The sequence below is a fragment of the Vipera ursinii genome (genome assembly GCF_947247035.1).
Source record: "Vipera ursinii genome assembly, chromosome: 7".
In the NCBI taxonomy this organism is placed as follows: domain Eukaryota; kingdom Metazoa; phylum Chordata; class Lepidosauria; order Squamata; family Viperidae; genus Vipera; species Vipera ursinii.
The window spans coordinates 21,374,770-21,397,884 of record NC_139521.1 but is presented as its reverse complement, the minus strand read 5'-3'; the positions used below and the strand labels follow the sequence as shown (position 1 = coordinate 21,397,884).

The window sequence follows — 23,115 nt, the reverse complement described above, 5'->3', positions numbered from 1 at the left end:
TGACCCTAGATAGGTCATTGATACTTATGAAAGCTAAGACTATGAATACTTAAAAGGCTTTCAAGACCTTCTTGTCACTGCATTGTAGACTGCTATCCCTAAACAGAAGAATTTGGGCAAAATTTATGAGATTCATGATTATGAGCCCCGGTGATTTCCTTGAGCGCCTCTACCAAGCTTTCAGAAAATCTAGTGATTTGGATCCAGAAGCTCCAGAAAATTCCCGTTTGGTGAACATGGTCTTTATTGGGCAGAGTGCCCCAGATATTAGGCGCAAATTACAGAAGCTGGAGGGGGCTTCAGCTGACACAATTGGAAAATTGTTGGAAGTAGCTTATAAAACCTATGTTTCAAGATCAGAAGTAACAGCCAAGGGGGTTAGAAAGGATGAAAAATTGAGCATTGTTTTACTGGCTCAAGCTCTACAAAGGATGCCCCTAGTGCATGCATTGTACAAGGCTTTAATCCTTTGTTGTGTGCATCTCTGTAAAGACGAAGTGATCTCCAACATATAATTGAACTCCACCTATTCTTTTGTTAGATCTGTTTCTTTTAAATCTAAGTACTCTGTTTGGGAATATCAGACAAGGCCAGCCTACTGCTGTTTCTCACAGGCAAGACAGAGAAGGATTCTTCATGGAAACCTTTGATTTACCATTCCAGCCTTTCCTAGTGTTCCATTCAGGGTCTGCCCAGGTCTGACCCTCCTTAGCTAGTTGGGGGAATAGCAGAGGCGCGGGGGGGGGGGGAGAGCAGGCAATGTGATGGGGCAATAACAGAATAACAGTCTGTTATTCTATTATCCTCACAGCCCCATGCAAAGTCAGCTTTGTGGAGATTTTAGCACACTTTTCACTGCCATATTTTCCTAATTCTCACCCTTGAATTCAGTTCCCCTGCCAATTTCACCCAACCCCGCCCCTCAGCACAGTCCAGGTTTCCTTCTACTTGCACTCTGTAAGTAATCTCTCAAAATGCAATCTTGTCTCCTCCTAAAGTGATTGAGATAAAATGGTTCTCTGCAAATATGGGCAGTCCTCAACTAACAACCAAATTGGGACTAAGATTTCCCTTGTTTGTGAGTTTTGTAAGATTGGTTGTTCAGGGACTTCCGGGTGACAAGGCTCCGTCGAAGGTGGTCATTTCTGACCGTCAACCCTGTTGTTCCGTTTAAATCGTGAAAAAAGCGACAATCAGCTGTTTCGTGGTTTGGGAATCCCCCCCTTGGGAGAAGAGGGGGGGTGAGCATTCAGGTAGAGGTAGAGCTCCCCTAGACTCCCAGAATTATCACTCTGGGGGTCGAAGGGTGAGAGCTCCCTCGAAGCCTGAATTAGCTCCAGACTCGGGGACTCCTCTGTTTCAAGGCTTTGAAACAGAACAGGACGCTGCAACCATCCCTGCTCCCAATATTGTACTTTGGATTACTTGGATGCAGGGAGAGCTGAGCAGGAGAATATTGAAATAGCAAGTATATGATCTTTAACTCCGGTTTAACCTAAAAGAAGGGGAGGAAGATGGTGCTGGAATAAATCTTTAGAGAAAGTGGGAAGAACAAAGAATAAGGAAAATAAAATAAAAGAAGGAGGAAGATATAAAGTGGATTTTTAAAGTTGTAAAAGACTGTTAAAAACATTTGAAGTTGGCTCAAAAGTGATTTAAAAGACTTGGATATTTAACAGTGAAGCAACAAAGTTGCAATTTGGGCAGAAAAGTGAAAGTGAGAAACGAAAGTTAATTGGGTGTTAAAATGGCTTCCAAACCACCTAGATTCCCTGCTTCAAAAAGTGTGGGGGTTTCACCAGTTCAACAATCTGGACTTCAAACATTGATGCCACCCCCCACAGCACCTACACCTATACCCACGTTGACATTAAAAGACTTACAAGATGCTTTAAAACTTCAATCTGAGCAAATATCTGAGCTCATTAATGAGAAAAATAAGGAAATACGAGAGGATATTTTGCTGGCATTTCAGGGACTGACAGTTTGTATTGAGAATCTGGATGAACGTGTGGAAGAAGTTAATCAAAATAATTTGATATTGGAAGCTAAAATCAGTGAAGCTGAGAATAAAATGGATAAAATTGATGATGAGGTGGTGATGATACAATATAGAGACATGGAGTTTGCCTTGAGGATCAGAGGTCTGAAAAGAAAATCCACAAGAAAATGTGGAAGAGATATTGGCAAAAGCTGTGGCGCCTATTTTGGGTTGGCGAGCTGAAGATTTTATACTGGAAATAGACAAAATATTTCATGTCAATTCCTGGATTGCTAGGCAAAGAAAACTACCAAGAGATGTGGTTGTTTACTTCACAAAGAGAAAGATCAGAACGATCATACAAGCCTTTTATAACAACAGATTTAAAGTGGCTGATCAAGAGGTTTTAATTTTGAAAGAAATACCACCAAGAATTTTAAGAAATAGGAAAGAATTTGTTTTTCTGGCAGATGAATTTAAAAAAATGACAGATTCAGTTTAGATGGAAGATACCAACTGGGATAGTGGTGAATTATGTTGGTACAAGATATCGTCTTAATACAGTTCTGAGGGCACGAGATTTTTATTGTAATATACTGAAGGCAGACTCACTGACATCCCCAAAAATTAAAAGAAGAAAGGAAAAAGAAGCACGACAGACACAATTGGAAGATACACAGCGAGATGAAGAAATTATCTCACTGATTTCAAAAGAAGCACAGCAAACTTTGGAAATGGTGCAGCCCTTGGCTCCATTAGAAGAATCAAGGGCTCAAAGAGTGACATGGGCTGCAACCAGATGAAAGGAACAACAACAACAACAACAGAAACAATATACTACAATTACAACTCAAGAATCTACTTATACTGAAGCAGTGGGAGGAGCGAGACCAAAGAAGCAGATGCTTGTGGATCTGCAAGTTACGCTCCGAAAGCTTCAAGTTGCAAAAAATGGTGACAAAGTTTCTAACATGGAATGTTAATGGTTTAAATTCACCACAAAAGAGAAAGAAAATATTCCAGTACTTGAAACAATTTTAAAATGATGTTATATGCTTGCAGGAAACGCATATCCGTGTATCTGATCAAAAATATTTGATAAACTCTAGATTGGGTATGCAGTTTATTGCATCTGCTCCAGAAAAGAAAAATGGTGTAGTCATTTATGTGAAGAAGAATTTAACAGCTAACTTAATTGAAGCAGATAAACAAGGAAGATATATTATAATTGAACTTTTAATAGAAGGGAAGAAAATACTTTTAATTGGATTATATGCACCTAATCAACAGCAAGGAGAATTTTATAAACTTCTACATAATAAAATAATTCAATGGGATTATAAATCGTGTATTTTAATGGGAGACTGGAATGGAGTATTGGACACACAAAAAGATAAAAAAGGACCTTTTAAAAGCACTCCAAATCTTGCTAGATTGCCTAAATCTTTTTTTGACATGAAAGACGATCTGGAACTGAGAGATGTTTGGCGAGAACGAAACGTGGAAGAAAGGAATTTTACTTTTTTTTCTGACAGACATCAATCTTTCTCCAGGATTGACTTTGTATTAACTACTAATGATTATTTTTCTAGGGTTAAGAAGATCAAGATATGTCCAAGAATCTTATCAGACCACAGTCCAGTATGGATGGAATTGGACAAGGGAAAGGGAGATAGGAGATCTTGGAGATTAAATGAAAATCTGTTTAGATATGAAGAAAATGTGGAAGAATGTAAAAAACAAATGAAAGAATTTTTTACTATAAACATGCACAAGGGTACTCCAATTGAAATGGTTTGGGATGCAAGTAAAGCTTATATGAGAGGAGTTTTAATATATTTGAATAATAAATATAGACGTAGATTGGAATATAAATGTAAAGAATTAGAGGAGGAAATAAAGATGAAAGAGAGGGCTTTTATCTTGAACTCATCGAATAAGAGGTTGAAAGAAGCAATTAATTTGTTAAGAGGGCAGTTTGATATGTTGATGGCAGATCAAGTGGCAACTAACTTACGATATGTCAAACATAATACTTTTTACAATGCTAATAAGTCAGCTAGATGGTTAGCTTATTTGTTAAGGAAAAAACAAAAGTCATGTAATATAGGCAAGACAGAATATAAGGGTAAAGAGGTGTTTCAACAAAATCTTATTAAAAGGCTTTTGTTGAATTTTATTCTAAATTATATGCAAGGGATATAACTCAAGGTTTAGATATAGATAGGTATTTAGAAGAAGTGAATATCCCTACACTTACACAAGAACAGAAGGAAGGGATGAATCAACCGATAACTGCTGAAGAAATTATTTTAGCAATTAAACAAATAAAAGTGGGTAAAACACCTGGAACAGATGGTTTGACAGCCACTTGTTATAAAAATTTACAATTAGAGTTGGTGGAACCTTTGAAAGAATTATTTGGGACAATTCAATCTGGAGGGGAAGTGCCTCCATCGTGGAGAACAGCATTTATAACGTTGATTCCAAAGGAACATCAAGAACTTACCCAATCCAAAAATTACAGACCTATATCGCTTCTAAATACGGATTATAAGATATTTGCAAACATCTTAGCAAATAGATTAATGAAGGTTATGCAGCAAATGATTTATAGTGATCAAACAGGATTTATAAGTGGTAGACAAATGAAAAGTAATGTGAGACATATTGTAAACCTATTAGAATATTTGGAAAGAAATAATCAAGTTCCTGCAGCATTGATTTTTTTTTGGATGCTGAAAAAGTGTTTGATCAATTGAATTGGCAATTTTTATTTAAAGTTTTAGAGAAGATGGAGTTTGGTGATAAGTTTTTACAACCTATTAGGGCAATATATCAGAAACCAACAGCCCAGATAATAATTAATGGTAGTTTAACAGAAGCTTGCAAAATTGAAAAGGGTACAAGACAGGGATGTCCGTTGTCACCATTGCTGTTTGTTTTAATATTGGAAATATTATTAAGATACGTGACTCAAATAACATAAAGGGAATTAAAATTAAAGATCAAGATTATAGATTGAGAGCGTTTGCAGATGACTTGGTTATTACATTAGGTCAACCGACTTAGTCGGTTATAGATTTAATGGAAATAATTTTGCAATATGCACAAGTTTCTGGATTTAAGGTTAATAGGCAAAAAACTAAAATTTTGTCTAAAAATATGACTACAGAACAAAAGGTAGTTTTAGAAAAATTAACAGGATTTGAAATAGCTAAAAAGATTAAATATTTGGGGGTATATCTTTGAAATTCAAATTTAGATTTAGATTTTATTAGATTTATATACCGCCCTTTTCCCATAGGACTCAGGGAGGTTTACAAGGTGTTTAAAACATCAATACAAAAATTTAAAAAACAATTAAAAATAATTAAATTCAGTCCCTGAAGTAAAATATAAAAACCCCAGTTAAAACTCTCAGCCTGGGCCGGAAAGCTAAAAGAGCCAGGTCTTCAGGTCCCAGTGAAATGAGCGAAGGTTGTGGGCAGTCCTAAGCTCCACGGGCAGCTGGTTCCAAAGGGCAGGCGCACCCACAGAGAAGGCCTTCTCCCTGGGTGTTATCCGCCGGCAGTCTTTTACCGCCAGCACCCTGAGAAGGCCCTCCCTGTGGGAGCGCACAGGACGAAGGGAACTTAATGCCGGCAGCAGGTGTTCCCTCAAATATCCCGGACCCAAGCCATTTAGGGCTTAATAGGTCATCACCTGCACCTTGAATCTCATTATTTTGTATAATGTGAAATTATACAAAAATAATTATGAATTGTTATGGTTAAAAATACAAAAAGAATTAGATACTTGGAAAAAATTACAACTGTCTTTATTGGGAAGAATTGCAGCAGTTAAAATGAATGTTTTACCAAAATTTTTATTTTTGTTTCAAATGATACCTATACTTAAAAAAGATTCAAATTTGGAGGAATGGCAGAAAGGTATTAATAAATTTATTTGGGCAGGGAAAAGACTGAGAGTAAAACTTAAGATAATACAAGATATATGTGAAAGAGGTAGCCTTAAAATGCCTAATTTTAAATTATATTATGAGGCTGCGGCTTTATCGTAAATTAGTAATTGGTTTAATTTAACAGAAGGAAGATTATTGAATATTGAGGGATGTGATTTATTATATGGTTGGCATGCATATTTATTGTATGATAAAAAGGTGGATAATATCTTTAAGACACATATATTAAGGTATGCTCTGTTGCGAGTTTGGAAAAAATACTGATACAAGTTAAATTATAAAATACCAATTTGGGCAATACCTAAACATGCGATAGAAAGTATAAGTCTGGGATTTAAACATGATGTGACCACATATAAAGATATTCTCAGACTGGAAAGGAATGTATGGCAATTAAAGCCATTTAATACTTTAAAAGAAGGGAAAATAGTACAAACTTGGTTTCAGTATGGCCAGATACAAGCTAGATGGAAAGAAGATCAGAAAATTGGCATTTCAACAGATGAAAATCTGGTAAAACAAATTAGAGATCAAAGTCAAGCACATATAAGAAGGATATATAATACATTGATAGAAATAGATTCAGAAATGGAACTTGTTAAAGATTGCATGATAAAATGGGCCCAGAATATTCAAGAGCCAATAACAATGGATGTTTGGGGAAAAATTTGGGTCAGAAACGTAAAATTTACCCAGGCACAAAACTTAAGAGAGAATTTTTATAAAATGTTTTATAGATGGCACTTAGATCCTAAAAAATTAGCATGTATGTATCCAAATTATCAGCCTAAATGTTGGAGGTGTGGTTGTGAGGACGCAAAGTATTACCATATGTGGTGGACCTGTAAAAAAGTTAAAAGCTTTCTGGATTAAAATTTGGTGGAATATGCAGAAGATATTTAAGAAAAAGATAAGGTTTACTCCACAGTTATTTCTACTGGGTATTATTACTGATTATACTGTTATAGAAACTAAACTGATGTTGAATTTAATAACAGCAGCAAGACTTGGTTTCGCAATATTGGAAGAAGGAGGAACTACCTACTAGAGAAGAGTGGACTCTAAAAGTTTCAAACTTGGCAGAAATGGCAAAAATCTCAGCATATTTGAAAGAACAATCGCAACAGAGATATATCTTGGAATGGAGAAGATGGATCGATTATATTCAGAATAAATATGGGACTAAAAAATTTCACCTAGCATATGAATGAATATTAGAATTATAAGATATTTACTTATGTTTAAGGGGAGTTAAAGTGCGATAGGATTCAAAGCGTATTTATAGTTGATTAGCATATTTTAGCTTAGGTTTGTTAGAGGCAATACCCTGTATTCAGCTCTGGGAACTCAGGGGGGAGGGGGGGAGGGAGGGGGTGGGGGGGGAGGGGGAGGGAAGGAGTATATGTTTAAAATGTACTGTAAAACTTTTCAATTAAAAAAAAGATTGGTTGTTCAGTGAGTTTTTCCCACAACAATAAATGTGACAGAGCCTAAAACCCTGGTCCCTACATCGTAGTCATCCTTCAATTCAGGAAACTGTGAAGTTGGAGCGGGTTGGACAAAGAAACACCATCAAGAGGTGAAGAAAAATTAAAAGGGAACCATCCTCCCAGCTTTCCCAAGCACTTCCACAATAGCCCAATGACCAGCCACCTGTCCTGTCCCCCAGCCGCCCACCTCCCCTCCAGTGCTTTCGCACTGCTGCTGCCCACAGCTGTCTGCCACCCAATGCCTGCTGAGAGGTGCAGCTTTTCAGTGGGATAAAGGGCCGTAGAGCCACTTGCAGCGGGGGGGGGGAGCGCCAGAGAAGGCCAGCAGAGGTTGAAAAGTCACTGTGGGATGGCTGCAGTGGAGGGTCTGTGAGAGAAGTGGGTGTAGCTTAGGGTCAGTGCTTAATAGTCCTAGACCCTTGCTGGGATGGTGTGAGTACTGAGCTGAGCAGAGCTGACCAGATGACCCAAAAGTCCATTCCAATTCTAAGATTCTATTATTTGCTGCATTTAAAGAATCATACTGTTTGACAATGTTTTAGAGCAGGGCTTTTCAACCAGTGTTACGTGTACCACCTGTGGTACATTGGCACCTGGCAGCTGGTATGCGACCATCCTAGAAAAGTGGTAATGGGGGAGGGGAATGAGCTGAACCGGTGGCAGCACCGCACAAGCCTGAGCGAGAGATGGCTGAAGCTGCAGGGCTGTCAGGGCTCAGCAGAAGTGCCAGGATCAGTGCCAGGCTCCAGCTGGAGCTCGGTGCTGATCCTGGCACTTCTGCTGAGCCCAGAAGAAGCACCGACCAGCTGGAATGTTACAGCATCCCCAGGGTCTTGTAATTTATATTCAGATGCTTGGCAACTGATTCATATTTATGACTGTCACAGTGTCCCAGGGTCATGTGAAGTAACCAAAACTTGCTGCAACCACCCAGCAGATGGGGGGAATAAAAACCAAACATACCCCCACCCCACCCGTGCTGCCAATCCTCAACAGAAATGCTCACAATAATGAAAACCTCGGACAGGAGGAAGAGCGCTGCCGGGCGGGCAGGCATCTTGCTCAGCTGTGGCTTGTGGGGCACTTTTTCAGTGCCTTCGTCACTTCAAACAGTCACTAAGCGAACTGTTGTAAATCGAGGACTACCTGTACTTCATCACTTTTTTCCCTTTTTTATTTTGGTCATCAAGTTTTTGACACCTTGCTAGGTGACTGGTGGTATTCGGATGTTGCCATACCTTAAAAGTGGTACAAGGGGTGAAAAGGTTGAAAAGCCCTGTTTTAGAGACCTAACTTTCTCCAATGCTTTTTGACAAAAATACTACCACAAAATCAGAGCATAGCAATAAACTAATTAACAGCAGAAGTTTGGTTACGCATTATTTACCATAAATTTGAGAACTGTTTTGGTGATACTTATCAAATAATTATAATACAGATAGTCCTCGACTTACAACAGTTTGTTTAGAGACCATTCAAAGTTACAGCGGCACTGAAAAAGTGACTTAGGACCGCTTTTCACACTTATGACCATTCCAGCATCCTCATGGTCCCATGATCAGTATTAGGATGTTTGGCAATATTTATGATGGTTGCAAAGTCCCAAGATTATGTGATCAACTTTTGCAACTTTCTGATGAGCAAAGTCAATGGGGAAGCCAGATTCACTTAACAACCGGGTCATTAACAATTGCAGTGATTCCCTTAACAACTGTGGCATGAAAAGTCATAAAATGGGGCAAAATTCACAACAAATGTTTCACTTAGGAACAGAAATGTTGGGCTCAATTGTTATTGTAAGTTGAGTACTACCTGTACTGGATGGGAGTAGTTGGTTTTGTTCCATCTGAATTTGTTTTACATTTTATAATTAATTGGCTTGGTGTATTTTGTTATGTCATATTTGATGTTAGCAGATTTTGGCACAATCTATTATAGAAAAGTGGCAGAGAAATACCATAAACTAAACAAATATTCGGTGTGTTGAGCTCAAACTGAAAGACTTTGGTTGATTAAATCTGTCCAAATAAACTACTCCTCAAAAAAAAAAACTGCCCAAATGTTTATAGGCAATCAAGCATTCAAAAGTAGATTCTCCTTCATTTAGAGCAGACATGTCAAACTTGCGATGTCATGTGATGTTGTGCAACGTATCGGGACGGTTTTGCCATTGCCGGCAATGGGGTGGGCATGGCTTCCAGATGATGCGTCCAGCCCCGCGTGCCAGCAGTTTGACACCCCTGATTTAGAGTGTTTTGCATTTATACTAAACCAGAATCTGTATATATATCCCATAATATCACAGCTGAGCTAATAAGTCAGTAAAATTTGGCAAGCACAAGTAGTTAGCAGTATATAGTTTTTATCTAATAACAGAAGTAGATTTTCTGGTATTCAACGACAAATATATTTTAACATTTGCATATTTTTCTGCAAATATAGACTTTTGTACAAAAATGTCTATTTTTATTTTATTTACACATTTGCCAACTGAAAAAAATAGTAAAATTACCTTATCTGTAAGGAGTTTAGTAAGATTCCTCTGTTTCCTGGCGAGGTACTGATCAAATAACTGACCCAGTTTTGCTGCCAGAACATGTTCACGGCTAAAGCAAGGATGATGCGTGAATATTAATCCTGAAATATCAATATCCAACTGAAAGCAACTTTGTGGGTCATCATTTCCAACAATGTACTGGTTTGCAGGTCTCATTTTTAGAGCCTAAAACAAAAATTTAAGCAACTATATTCACACACAGGTATGATAGAATAAGACTTCAAATCATACATAATCAACTAATTTGGAGGCTTTTCTTTTGGCTCCTTTAACACATAACTGAGATTAACAACAGCATACCAAAGACTAACAAACTAGGAATAAATATCACTTGATGCCTAAGGATAAGTTAAATAGAATGTGAAATTGACATTCATCAAGAACTTCTGAGCATGACCTCTGTTCAAAAAGGTAGTGGCTTTTCAAGGTGGAAATAAGATCACAGACAAATGTCAAAGTAAGGCTACTTGCTCAGTGTCCTCGGTGTGATCAATCTTAGTACTAAAGAATACAATTCTTTATCAGCCAAGTGTGGTTCGACACACAAGGAATTTGTTTCCGGTGCATAAGCTCTCAGTGTACATACACGTAATAGTGATAATCATGATCATATATAACATGTAAATACATTCACCATAAATTATGAAATACAACACTTTATCATAAATCATAAGTAATAGTCATAGAGTATTAGCTAAGCAAACAACATAAATCATACTAGGGTACAAAAAAATAAACAATATAAATTGTAAGATACAAGCAGCAAAGTTATAGTCATAAGAAGATAAGGATAGGTAATAGGAAAGATGAGGAGTATCATACCCGTGTTTTCCCAAAAATAAGACCGGGTCTTTCTTTCTTACTTACTTATTTATTTATGCCTCCAAAAGAGGCATCAGGTCTTATTTTCGAGGTAGGCCTTACCTCACCTCTGGCACTGACAGCCCCACCCAGCCGGTCCACTTCTTCTGGGGCCAAAGTTCTGCAGTTGCATTCAGGTCTGTATTTTGCAGTCAGGACTTTCCAGAAGGCCTAAGCAGCCGAGTACCAAGCTATGGATTCAATCCATAGCTTGGTGCACAACTGCTGAGGTCTTGCAGAACTGAGCTATGGATTCAATCCATAGCTTGGTTCTTGGCTGCAGAGGCCTTCTGGAAAGTCCTATAACTGAGAAATGCAGGCCTGGCTTTAGAAGAGGCCTTGGAAGAAGTGGGCCGGCAAGGGGAGGCCTGGCTGCAACATAAGTGGGTGTGGGGCGGGTAGGGCAACTCCACACCCCCACCCCAGCTTGATTTTTAGGTTTGTGCCTCGCCCCAAAACTAGGGCTTATTTTTAGGATTAGGGTTTATATTAGGCCCACCCCAAAAAATCAAGCTAGGGTTTATTGTTGGTGTAGGCCTTACTTTTGGGGAAACATGGTAGTAATATAGTAGCCATTTCCACTGAAAAGGAAGCTTTGGCCTTTCATGGAAGCCCATGGAATAAAGCCATAAATAGAACCTTGACTGAAGAATCAAGTACATATTAGGCTTCTGTTTAATAAAATGTCCGGTCTCAACCTGGACAAGCTGACATGTCTCATCTGGCAAATGGGTTACAGAATAATATGGAATAACTGAGTGGGAAGGGAACTTGGAGGTCTTCTAGTCCAACTCCCTGCTCAAGCAGGAGACCATATACCATTCCAGACAAGTGGCTGTTCAGTCTTTTCTTAAAAGCCTCCAGCGATGGAGAACCTACAATTTCTGAAGGCAAGCCATTCAATTGGTTAATTACTCTGTTAGGAAATTTCTCCTTAGTTCTTGGTTGCTTCTTTCCTTGATCAGTGTCCACCCATTGTTTCTTGTGTTGCCTTCTGGTGCTTTGAAAAACAGGTTAAGTCTATACATCTGGATCTTGAACCTATTTTCTGGAGTGTTGGCTATTCATGACAGTTTTGTGTCATCTACAAATTTGATGAATTCCCGGATCTAAATAGTTTATGAAGTTGTTGAAGAGCATAGGGCACAAAATATAACCTAGGGATACCCCATAGCTTACTTCCCTCCATGTAGATTTAGTTCCATTAAGGACTACACATTGAGTGCAATTTGTCAGCCATTTACAAATCCATCTGGTGGTGATGTTGTCTATTCCACATATTGGCTTAGCAAGACGTAGGTTGTGGTCTTCTTTGTCAAATGCCTTATGGAAATCCGGGTATACTATGTCCACAGCATTTGGCTGGCCCACTAATTTAGTCACTATATGAAAGAAAAAAATAAGATTTGTTTGACAGGATCTATTTTGGGGTTCTGGTTACAACTTTGCTTGCTTCTGTTGTTGTTGTTAGTTGCAAAGTCGTGTCTGACCCATTGCGACCCCATGGACAACGTTCCTCCAGGCCTTCTTCTCCTCTACCATCTTCTGAAGTCCATTTAGGCTCACACCTACTGCTTCAGTGACTCCATCCAGCCACCTCATTCTCTGTCGTCCCCTTCTTCTCTTGCCCTCAACCTTTCCCAGCATTAGGCTCTTCTCCAGTGAGTCCTTCCTTCTCATAAGGTGGCCAAAGTATTTGAGTTTCTACTTCAGGATCTGACCTTCTAAAGAGCAGTCAGGGTTGATCTCCTCTAGGACTGACAGATTTGATCGCCTTGCAGTCCAAGGGACTCGCAGGAGTCTTCTCCAGCACCATACTTCAAAGGCTTCAATTCTTTGGCGCTCAGCCTTTCTTATGGTCCAATTTTCACAGCCATACATTGCAACTGGGAAGACCATAGCCTTGACTATACACTTTTCTTGGCAGGGTGATGTCTCTGCTTTTTAGTGTGCTGTCTAGGTTTGCCATGGCTTTCCTCTCCAGCAGCAAGAGTCTTTTAATTTCTTGGCTGCAGTCCCTGTCTGTGGTGATGTTGGAGCCAAGGAAAATAAAATCTGTCACGACCTCCATTTCTTCCCCATCTATTTGCCAGGAATTGAGAGGGCCGGATGCCATGATCTTGGTTTTCTTAATGTTTAGTTTCAACCCAACTTTTGCACTCTCCTTCTTCACTCGCAACAAGAAGCTCTTTAGTTCCTCTTCACTTTCTGCCATTAGAGTGGTATCATCTGCATATCTTAGGTTGTTGATATTTCTCCCGGCAATCTTAATTCCAACTTTTGATTCATCTAGCCCTGCCTTTCTCATGATGTGCTCTGCATATAAGTTAAACAGGCAGGGTGACAGTATACAGCCTTGCCGGACTCCTTTCCCAATTTTGAACCAGTCAGTGGTTCCATGTCCAGTTCTCACTGTTGCTTCTTGACCCGCATATAGGTTTCTCAAGAGACAAATAAGATGGTCTGCTACTCCCATCTCTTTAAGAACTTGCCACAGTCTGTTGTGATCAACACAATCAAATGCTTTAGCATAGTCAATGAAGCAGAAGTAGATGTTTTTCTGGAACTCCCTAGCTTTCTCCATGATCCAGTGTATGTTGGCAATTTGATCTCTAGTTCCTCTGCCTCTTTGAAATCCAGCCTGTACTTCTGGTAGTTCTCGATCCACATACTGCTGGAGTCTAGCTTGTAGGATTTTAAGCATAACTTTACTAGCATGAGAAATGAGTGCAATGGTGCGATAGTTTGAACATTCTTTGGCACTGCCTTTCTTTGGAATTGGAATGTAAACTGATCTTTTCCAATCCTGTGGCCACTCTTGAGTTTTCCAAATTTGCTGGCAAATTGAGTGTAACACTTTTACTGCATTGTCTTTTAAGATTTTGAATAGCTCAGCTGGAATAGTCACCTCCGCTAGCTTTGTTGTTGCTCAGTTTTCCTAAGGCCATTTCACTCCACATTGTAGGATGTCTGGCTCGAGGTCAGTGACCACCTCATCATGGTTATCTGGGACGTTAAGCTCGTTCTTGTATAGTTCTTCTGTGTAATTTTGCCACCTCTTCTTAATCTCTTCTGCCTCTATTAGGTCCCTGCCATTTTGGTCCTTTATCATGCCCATTTTTGCATGAAACGTTCCCTTCATCTCTCCAATTTTCTTAAAGAGATCTCTAGTCCTCCCTATTCTATTGTTTTCTTCTATTTCTTTGCACTGTTCATTTAAGAAGGCATTGTTATCTCTTCTAGCTATTCTCTGGAATTCTGCATTCAATTGGGCATATTTTTCTTTTTCTCCCTTGCCTTTCACTTCCCTCCTATCCTCAGCTATTTGCAAAGCTTCCTCAGACAGCCATTTTACTTATTTGCATTTCTTTTTCTTTGGGATGGTTTTAGTTGCTACGTCTTGTACAATATTGTGGACCTCCGTCCATAGTTCTTCAGGCACTCTGTCTATCAGATCTTATTCCTTAAATCTATTTGTCACCTTTACTGCATATTTGTCAAGAATATGATTTAGTTCATACCTGAGTGGCCTAGTGCTTTTCCCTACTTTCTTCAGTTTAAGCCTAAATTTTGCAACAAGAAGCTCATGGTCTGAGCCACAGTCAGCTCCTGGTCTTGTTTGTACTGACTGTATAGAGTTTCTCCATCTTTGGCTGCAGAGCACATAGTCTATCTGATTTTTGTGTTGACCGTCTGGTGATGTCCATGTGTAGAGTCATCAGATCCTGGTGATTTATATTCATCAAGATCAGACAGATGTTCTTTGACCATTTTCTTGCTTGTTTTAATTTGTGTGCCTATGTTTTTTATGATTATGTTTTTGGTTCAGCTGTGTATTATCTTTTTGTGTGAATACATATGCTAAGTGTCAGAATCAATTCATATCCCATTCATAAAACTCTATCTGTATGTTCTAAAATCTTATACCTCTCCCTGGATTCTGTCATTTTTCCAAGGAGAAGAGATGATGTTAATAGGTGCAAGGATTGTTTATTCAGCCTGCCGGGAGGCTGTCTTCAAAGACCAGGGGAAGAACCTTTGAACTGAGAACAACAAAGGAAGGGGGGGAAGAGATCTGGTTTGTATCTCCAATTAGAATCTGAAAGGAAGAAGGTAATTGTCGTAAAGGCATGGGAAGATCCCTCTTTCCCATGGAAGGGTTTGACACCTGAATTTTCATTGATCTGGGACTGACCAGATGGTTTGAGGGGAGAGGTTTTGACTCGGGGACTCTTTAAAAGTACCAAACTGTAACACAGTTTCAGATCCTGTCTAGTATTCCCATTACCAATCATGTTTTAGTAAAAGCTCCTTTTGGACAATTCCTGGTTCAAGAGTTCTTTCTTTCCTAAGACGTGGATTGGGGTAGGAACTGACAAGCTGAACTGGCCTGAAGATATCCTCCTTAGCCATTTCAAGGATGGGCTAAACTACGACCTGTATGATACTTGCCTGCCTCAAGGAGACCCACACCATCTCGACGACTGGTATGTGCTGGCAGAGGAAGCAGAGATAGACCTACTGAAGAGACACTGTCGGGGGAAACCATGGGCCCACTTGCCAACCGAGCAAACACGTGAAGAGGAAAAACCACTGTCCACAGCTAAAAAATCAACAGGCTGTTTCAAATACGGGAGAGAGGGTCACCGCGCCGCAGAATGCCGCTCAAAAGCCCCCCAGCGTAAATCAGAGGCATCACCCTCCAAGAAACTAGGGAAGCCCCAAGGCAACCCAAAAGAATCTTCCATGAAGGGGACAGAAGCTGTAGAGTCCACAACCCCTGCCAAGAACTGGGATTGGATTCCAGCCTACACCGCAGGGGCGGTGGATACCTCAGAAGACAGCTCAGAGGGAGAGCCTTTGGTAAGTGGATCCGTCCCACCCATCCTTAAGACAGTGACTACATTAGCTTCCTCTATGCCTGAAGCCATCAAAATAAAAGCCCTAATAGACTCTGGTTGAACCCGCTGCCTTATCAGCCCAAGGGTGGTGGGAAGACTCAGCATCCCAGTGAGGAGACTAAAACAACCAATCTCCTTTAGCCAATTACATGGGCCAATAGCAGGGGGGGGAACCAGCTACCCTAGCCACTTTACCAATTCACCTATCCCTGGGGTCTCATGAGGAAGACATGTTTGTAGTGGCCCCAGGCATGGAATGCCCAATGATTTTAGGACTGGAATGGCTGAAGAAATGGAACCCCGGGATAAATTGGAGGACAGCAGAACTCAACTTCCCAGAGAGAGAACTTAGGAGTTTAAAACCCAAAAGCACCCCCTCAATCCAAAGAGAGGAGTCAGCATCGGTGGGGGAAGAGAAGGGATTACCAGAAATACCGGAGGAATACAGGGACCTTGCTGAGGTTTTCAGTGAGGAACAGGCAGATGAGCTTTCCCGCCCACACCGCCCCACAGACTGTGCTATAGAATTCAAACCCGGGGCAAAACTCCCAAAGCCCAGGATGTATGCCATGAGCCCAAAGGAAATGGCAGAGATGGAAAGATTCATAAAGAAAAACTTAGAAAGAGGATTTATTGAGCCTGCAAAACCCAAAGTGGCCGTCCGCCCCGGTCCTGTTCAGGGAGAAGAAGGATGGTTCTTATGACTTATGCGTAGATTATAGAAATTTGAACACAATTACTGACTGTAATCTGTACCCTTTACCCCTAATGAAGGATATGCTATCCCACCTATCGAAAGGAAGGATTTTTACTAAACTAGACCTGAGGGAAGCATATTACCACATTAGGATTAAGGAAGGAGATGAATGGAAGACTTCATTCAACTGCCCAATGGGTTGCTACCAGTTCAAAGTACTGCCATTTGGACTGCAAGGGCCCCCCGCTGTCTTTATGCAATTAATTAATGACGTACTAAGAGAGCACCTATATAAGGGGGTCCTGGTTTACCTAGATGACATCCTTATCTTCACTGAGACCAAAGAGGAACATATCAACCTAGTCAGAGAAGTCCTGAAAAAATTGCGGGCTGCCCACCTATATGCTAAATTATAGAAATGTGAATTCTACCAGGAAAGAATAGACTATCTGGGATATCACATATCCTCAGAGGGCATCGAAATGGACCCTGAGAAAGTCAGGGCAGTATTAGAATGGGCACACACCCCGCACACGGAAGCAATTACAAAGTTTCCTGGGATTTGCAAATTTCTATCGCCAATTCATCCCTTCATTTGCCCAAATAGCCATGCCCCACACAACCTTGTTGAAAGCGAGGGAGGGGGGTCCCCAGTGAAACCCAGCCAGCCTCTGAAGTGGACAATGGAATGTCAAGCAGCATTTGAGAGGTTAAAGAGACTTTTTTCTGCTGAACCGGTCCTGAGACATCCAGATCCCAATAAACCTTTTGTAATACAGGCAGATGCTAGCGATGTAGCGGTGGGAGCCGTATTATTACAGGAAAATGATGAGGGGTCATTGCAACCATGTGCATATACATCCAGGAAACTCACGGAGACAGAACAACGTTGGCCCACGTGGGAAAAAGAGGCATATTCAGTAAGATGGGCATTACTCACATGGCGCCAGTTCTTAGAAGGAAATAAAATCCCCTTCTAGGTCTGGACACACCACAAAAACTTTGAAGCACTAAAAACACCCAGGAAACTCACTCCTTAGCATGCCCGCTGGTCCCAACATTATCCCCACGACGATAGGGAATGGCAGCAGGTGTGTGCACGGAGGGCCGTATCGACATCTGGGATCGCGCCCCCGCTGTCTTCGAGCGGTGACACGCTCCGACCCTCTGGTTAGCAAGCTTTTCCCCGGGGGTGAGGGTGATCAGGTCCCTGAGCTCAGGCTGGTTTACCTTAATGCCAGATCCGTTGTTAATAAGCCTCCCCTCGTTTGTGACTTGATCGAGGAGGAACGCGCGGATCTGGCATGCATTACGGAAACCTGGTTGGGCTCGGAAGGAGGGGTCCCTCTGATCGAGTTATGTCCCCCAGGTTTCCATGTGCTATACCAGCCACGGGCTCAGGGTAGGGGTGGCGGTGGTTATTAGGGAGACTTTATGTCCGCGGGAGACCACCATTGTCCAGATTGGCGGGAGTGAGTCCCTCCTACTGAGATGTGGCACTTGGGTTCAGATGGGCTTGTTGCTCACATACCTGGCGCCCAGCTGTGTGGCAACAGCTCTGCCCGAGCTGCTTGACACCCTCTCAGGGTTGGTGGTGGAGTTCCCCAGGCTTATTGTGCTGGGTGACTTCAACCTGCCTTCCCTGGGACGGTCATCGGAGTTAGCCCGGGAGTTCATGGCTTCCATGATGGCCATGGACCTGACTCAGGTAATTCAAGGCCCGACTGATGTGGGGGACTCACACTCTCGACCTGGTGTTCCTGTCTGGGCAGTGGTTGGATGATTTGGGAGGGGGTTCACCAGTCGTTGTTCCCCTGTCATGGTCTGACCATCATCTCCTGCGGCTGGTCTTCCGTTATGCCACCCCCCGCCGCTGGGTTGCGGAACCGACCAGATTGTTCTGCCCCAGGCGCCTAATGGAACCTGAACGGTTCCAGATGGCGCTTGGGTCTATACCCATTGCCCTCACTCACAGCCCAGTTGACGCCTTGGTTGATGCCTGGGAAAAGGCGGCCAATGAGGCACTCAACTGTGTTGTACCCTTGCGACCTCTGACCCGGCGCAGATCCCGTTGGGCTCCATGGTTTTCTGTGGATTTCCGGGAGATGAAGCATCGGAGACGGGGTCTAGAGAGCAGTTGGAGGTCCAGCTGTTCCGAATCTGACCGATTGTAGCTAAGAACCTTTATAAGGTCTTATCTTGCTGCGATGAGGACGGCGAGAGCTAATTACTTCGCTGCCCTCATCGAGTCCGCAGATAATCGCCCGGCTGCCCTGTTTAGGGTGACTTGCTCCCTCCTTAATCAGGAGGTGAGAGAGGAGCCCTTGCAGGAGCAAGCCAAGGAGTTTAGTCATCATCTGATGGACAAAATTGCTCAGATCCGGACCAGAAAAGGCAGGGAAAACCCCTTTTACAAGAAGGGAAGAGGATGGAATTACGCCTGCCAAATTTATTGCTACCAAAACTAATAGAACAAGACATGAATCAAGAAACAGGAGCTTTTCAAGCGGATGCCTTCAGCAAACCAGCCCTCCCACGCATTCCCCCTTAAATACAGTTCAGGGCGTGGCTTTTCTCTGCCTCCTTCCGAGGAGCCCCATTGCCTTCCTCTGTTTACTCCTGACTGACTGCCTCCTGCGTCGGGCATCCTTGAACAGGGCCAGCTGTGGGTCATCTTCATCCACGCTGTCAAGCTCACACAGCTGGGTCTGCGTCGTGACCAGATAAGAGGGGCCTGGCTGAGGGCTCTCATCAAGCTTTCCAACCCCTTCAGCAAGCTCTTCAACACCCCCCTCCTCCTCCTCCTCTGAGTCGTCCGACCCAACTGCCGAACCCACAGGATGACCCTGAATCACAACACTATCCCGCACCGCAGGGCCCTTCCCCCGGGTCTGCCAATCCGGATGCGGTCGAGATGGAAATTGTTCATGAAAAGCGGTCACCAACGCAGGGGCATGAACGGCGGTCGCGTCTTCCCAGGTGAAGTCCTCTGGTCCGTAACCTTTCCATTCAATCAGGTACTGGAAACGACCTTTCAGCCAATGGGAATCCCTGATGCTGGCGACCTTGTACTCGGGGGTGCTGCCTCCATTACGAGGTCCTAATGGGGGAGGTTCCGCGTGGCGGAGTGGACAGGCCAGTTGCTCGGGGACCAACAGAGACCAATGAAAGACTGGGTGCACGCGCAGGGAACGTGGCAGAGTTAAGCAATAGGCGACCGGATTGATGACAGCCTCGACTGGGAACGGTCCTAAATATCGGTGAGCTAACTTTCTCACCGGCCGTGTTGATGGTAGGTTCCTGGTGGACAACCAGACCCGATCTCCTACCGATAGTGGAGGCGTATCCCATCTTGACCGATCAGCAAACCTTTTGTAATCGGCCTTGGCCTTCTCTAACTGACGTCGCACCAATCGATGGATCGCCTGTAACTCTGCCATGAAGTCGTTCGCTGCCGGCTCCAGTGAGTCCACGGGAGAAAGGGGGAAAAACAGGGGGGGATATCCCACATTGGCCAAGAACAGTGTCATCTGTGTGGAGGTGTGCTACGAGTTGTTAAATGCAAACTCAGCTATGGCCAGATAGTCCACCCAATTGTTTTGCTGCAGATTAACGTAGCAGCACAGATATTGTTCCAGGATACCGATGACCTTCTCAGTTCCCCCGTCAGTTTGAGGATGATGCGCGGACGAGAGGCAAATCTTGATATCCAACGCATGCATCAACTCCTGCCAGAAGCAGGCTGTAAACTGGGCCCCCCTATCAGAGACGACTCTATCAGGGAGGCCGTGCAGCCGAAACACCTGCTGAATGAACATACGACTAGTGGCACGGGCTGACAGTAAGCCGCAACAGGGGATGAAGTGCGCCATCTTGGTCAGCATGTCCACCACCACATACTGTCGTAAAACCAGAGGATGGGGGTAAATCCGTCAGAAAGTCCATGGACACAACCCCCCATGGTCTTTTGGGTGTCGGCAAGGGCTGCAGTAATGCAGGCGGGGCCCCTGTTGCTGACTTGGCCTGCCTGCATGGGATGCAGGAAGTGACATAGGACTGGACGTCGTGTCGGACTCGGGGCCACGAGAAGGTACGGGAGACCAGGTTCAGGGTCTTGAACAGGCCAAAATGTCCCGCTGCCGGGTTATCGTGACACTGGCTGAGGATGAGTCCCCTGAGTGGCCCTCCCGGAATGTAGAGCCGGTCACGATAATACAAGAGTCCATCCGTGACCGACCAAGGGGAATCTGGCCCCACCTCCTCCTTCTGCTGAGCCACCCACACCTCCTGCTGCTGTGCCTCCCGGATCCGAGCCCGTATATCAACCGGCTCCCGCACCGCAGCAAAAGACTCGACGGGGATCACTGTCCTGGGCAGAAGCTTGTCTTCCACTCGGGAATATTCGGGCTTCCTGGACAGAGCATCTGCTCTTTGATTGTGCCCGCTAGGTATGTACCGAACTCGGAAGTCGAACCTCGCAAAGAAAAGAGACCACCGGATCTGGCGTTGGTTCAAATTCCGAGCGGTCTGCAGGCTTTCCAAATTCTTATGGTCCGTCCGAAGCTCGATTTGATGCCGCGCTTCCTCCAGATGATGCCTCCAGGCCTCGAATGCCACTTTGATGGCCAGCAGCTCCTTCTCATAGATTTTATAATTGCACTCCGAAGGGTTCAGTTATCGTGAATGGTACGTGCAAGGGAAGAGGGTACCGCTGGGTGTCGTTGCCTGGAGTAACACCGCCCCAATGGCAATGTCGGAAGTGTCCACCTCCACGACAAACGGCCGTTGCGGGTCAGGATGCTTCAAGATGGGCTCCTTCATGAAGGCTTCCTTCAAAGTCTGGAAAGCCCGTTGTTCTGGAGCGTTCCACTGGAACCGAGTCTTCTTCTGCAGGAGCCGGGAGAGGGGGGCTGTCAAGGCAGCAAACCCAGGGATGAAATATCGGTAATAGTTGGCGAACCGAAGAAGTCGCTGAACATCCTTCACGTGACGTGGGGGTTGCCAACTCTGCAAAGACTCAACCTTACTCGGCTCCATGGCGATGCCCTCAGGAGAAATGCGGTGACCCAGGAAATCGATGGTCACCCGGTAGAACTGGCACTTCTCCAACTTGGCAAACAGCCGATGTTCTCAGAGTCGCTGCAGGACCTGATGGAGATGCTGATGGTGCACCTCACGTGACGGAGAGTAGATCAGGTTGTCATCCAAGTAGATCAGGACAAACTGATCCAACAAATCCTGGAAAATGTCGTTCATGAAATGCTGAAACACGGCTGGGGCATTGGTCAGGCCAAACGGCATCACCGTTTGCTCAAAATGTCCATAGGGTAACGATTGCGCACCGTGATTGCGTTGAGTTTCCTATAATCACAGCAAAGCCACAATTTGCACGACTTCTTTTTGATGAAGAGCACGGGTGCAGACACTGGCGAGGACGAGGGCCGGATGAAACCGCGAGCCAAATTCTTCTCCAGAAAGTCCCGCAATGCAGCCAACTCGGGGTCCGACATGGAGTACAAACGCCCCACTGGGAGAGGCGCATCAGGGACTAAATCAATGGGGCAGTCATAGGGCCTGTGCGGGGGTAATTGATCCGCCTCTGTCTCGCTGAATACATCAGCAAAGTCGGACAGTTCGGGAGGCAAGGAAACCCCTGGGGAACCCTCCACCTGGCCGGCACAGATATGGCAGGAATGGTCCACACACTGCAAGCTTGGGAAGGTGACCAAGTTCTGTGACCAATAGATCTGTGGATCATGCGCCCGGAGCCACGCCAGTCCCAAGTCCACAGGGAAATGCAGATCTGAGGTGATATAGAACTGGATGGCCTCCACATGGGAACTGATGGCCATACATAATGGTTGTGTGGCGGCCGTAATTGGCCCAGACAGGAGCACTCGACCATCGATAGTCTCCACTAACATGGGCGGATCCACTGGGCACTGGGGAACAGCCCATTTGGCCACAAATGCTAAGTCCATAAAATTTGTAGTGGCCCCAGAGTCAATTAAGGCATGGACTGGAATACCCTCTGGCTTGCCAGGAAGAATCAGACGTGCCTCCAATATCAGATGCCATGGAGGTCCACAGGCAGCATCGGAAAGACGTCGCTCAGTGTTGTTGTGGGATGCCCAATCTATCATATCGTCTAGATTGGGCTTGGGGCATTTCCCAACAGAAAAGTAGGGGACTTTCTCAGGGCAGACTCGGTCACTGATGCCCGCTGTCGCTTCTTTGGGCAAAAAGCAGCCAAATGCCCAGGGTCCCCGCAGTAAAAACACAACCCCCCCATCGTCGTCTGTTCATTTCAGTCACCGATAGACGAGACCTGGCAGCACCCAACTCCATTGGCTCCTCCCTTTGAACTGGGGGCTCATGCACAACAGGGGCTGCAGGGGTCTGTGGGGTGGCACGGCCACTCCTTCGCTGCTGCAACCGAGCATCGATCCGCAGGCAGAGATGGATCAGCCCATTCAGGTCTGAGGGAATATCCACATGGGCCAGCTCATCCAACATCTCCTCCGACAATCCATCCTGGAAGGCATCCACAAGCGCAGCCTCATTCCAGGCGGAATCCTGGCTAAGCAGCCGAAAATCGCTGATATAGCCCTGTAGGGGGCGTTGAACCTGCCTCAGAGCTTTCAGGCGTCGAGTAGCAGTCTGC

The 23,115-nt window shown here is 43.8% G+C and overlaps 1 protein-coding gene across 2 annotated transcripts in view; it reads right to left on the bottom strand.

The window, feature by feature from the left end:
- Positions 1-23,115, bottom strand: part of CC2D2A (coiled-coil and C2 domain containing 2A) — a 258,992-nt gene that overhangs the window by 124,368 nt on the left and 111,509 nt on the right. For both annotated transcript variants that reach the window (XM_083366907.1, XM_083366908.1), the window contains exon 9: positions 9,948-10,157. In XM_083366907.1, the coding sequence (XP_083223033.1) occupies positions 9,948-10,157 (210 nt within the window). The remainder of the gene's footprint in view (positions 1-9,947; positions 10,158-23,115) is intronic.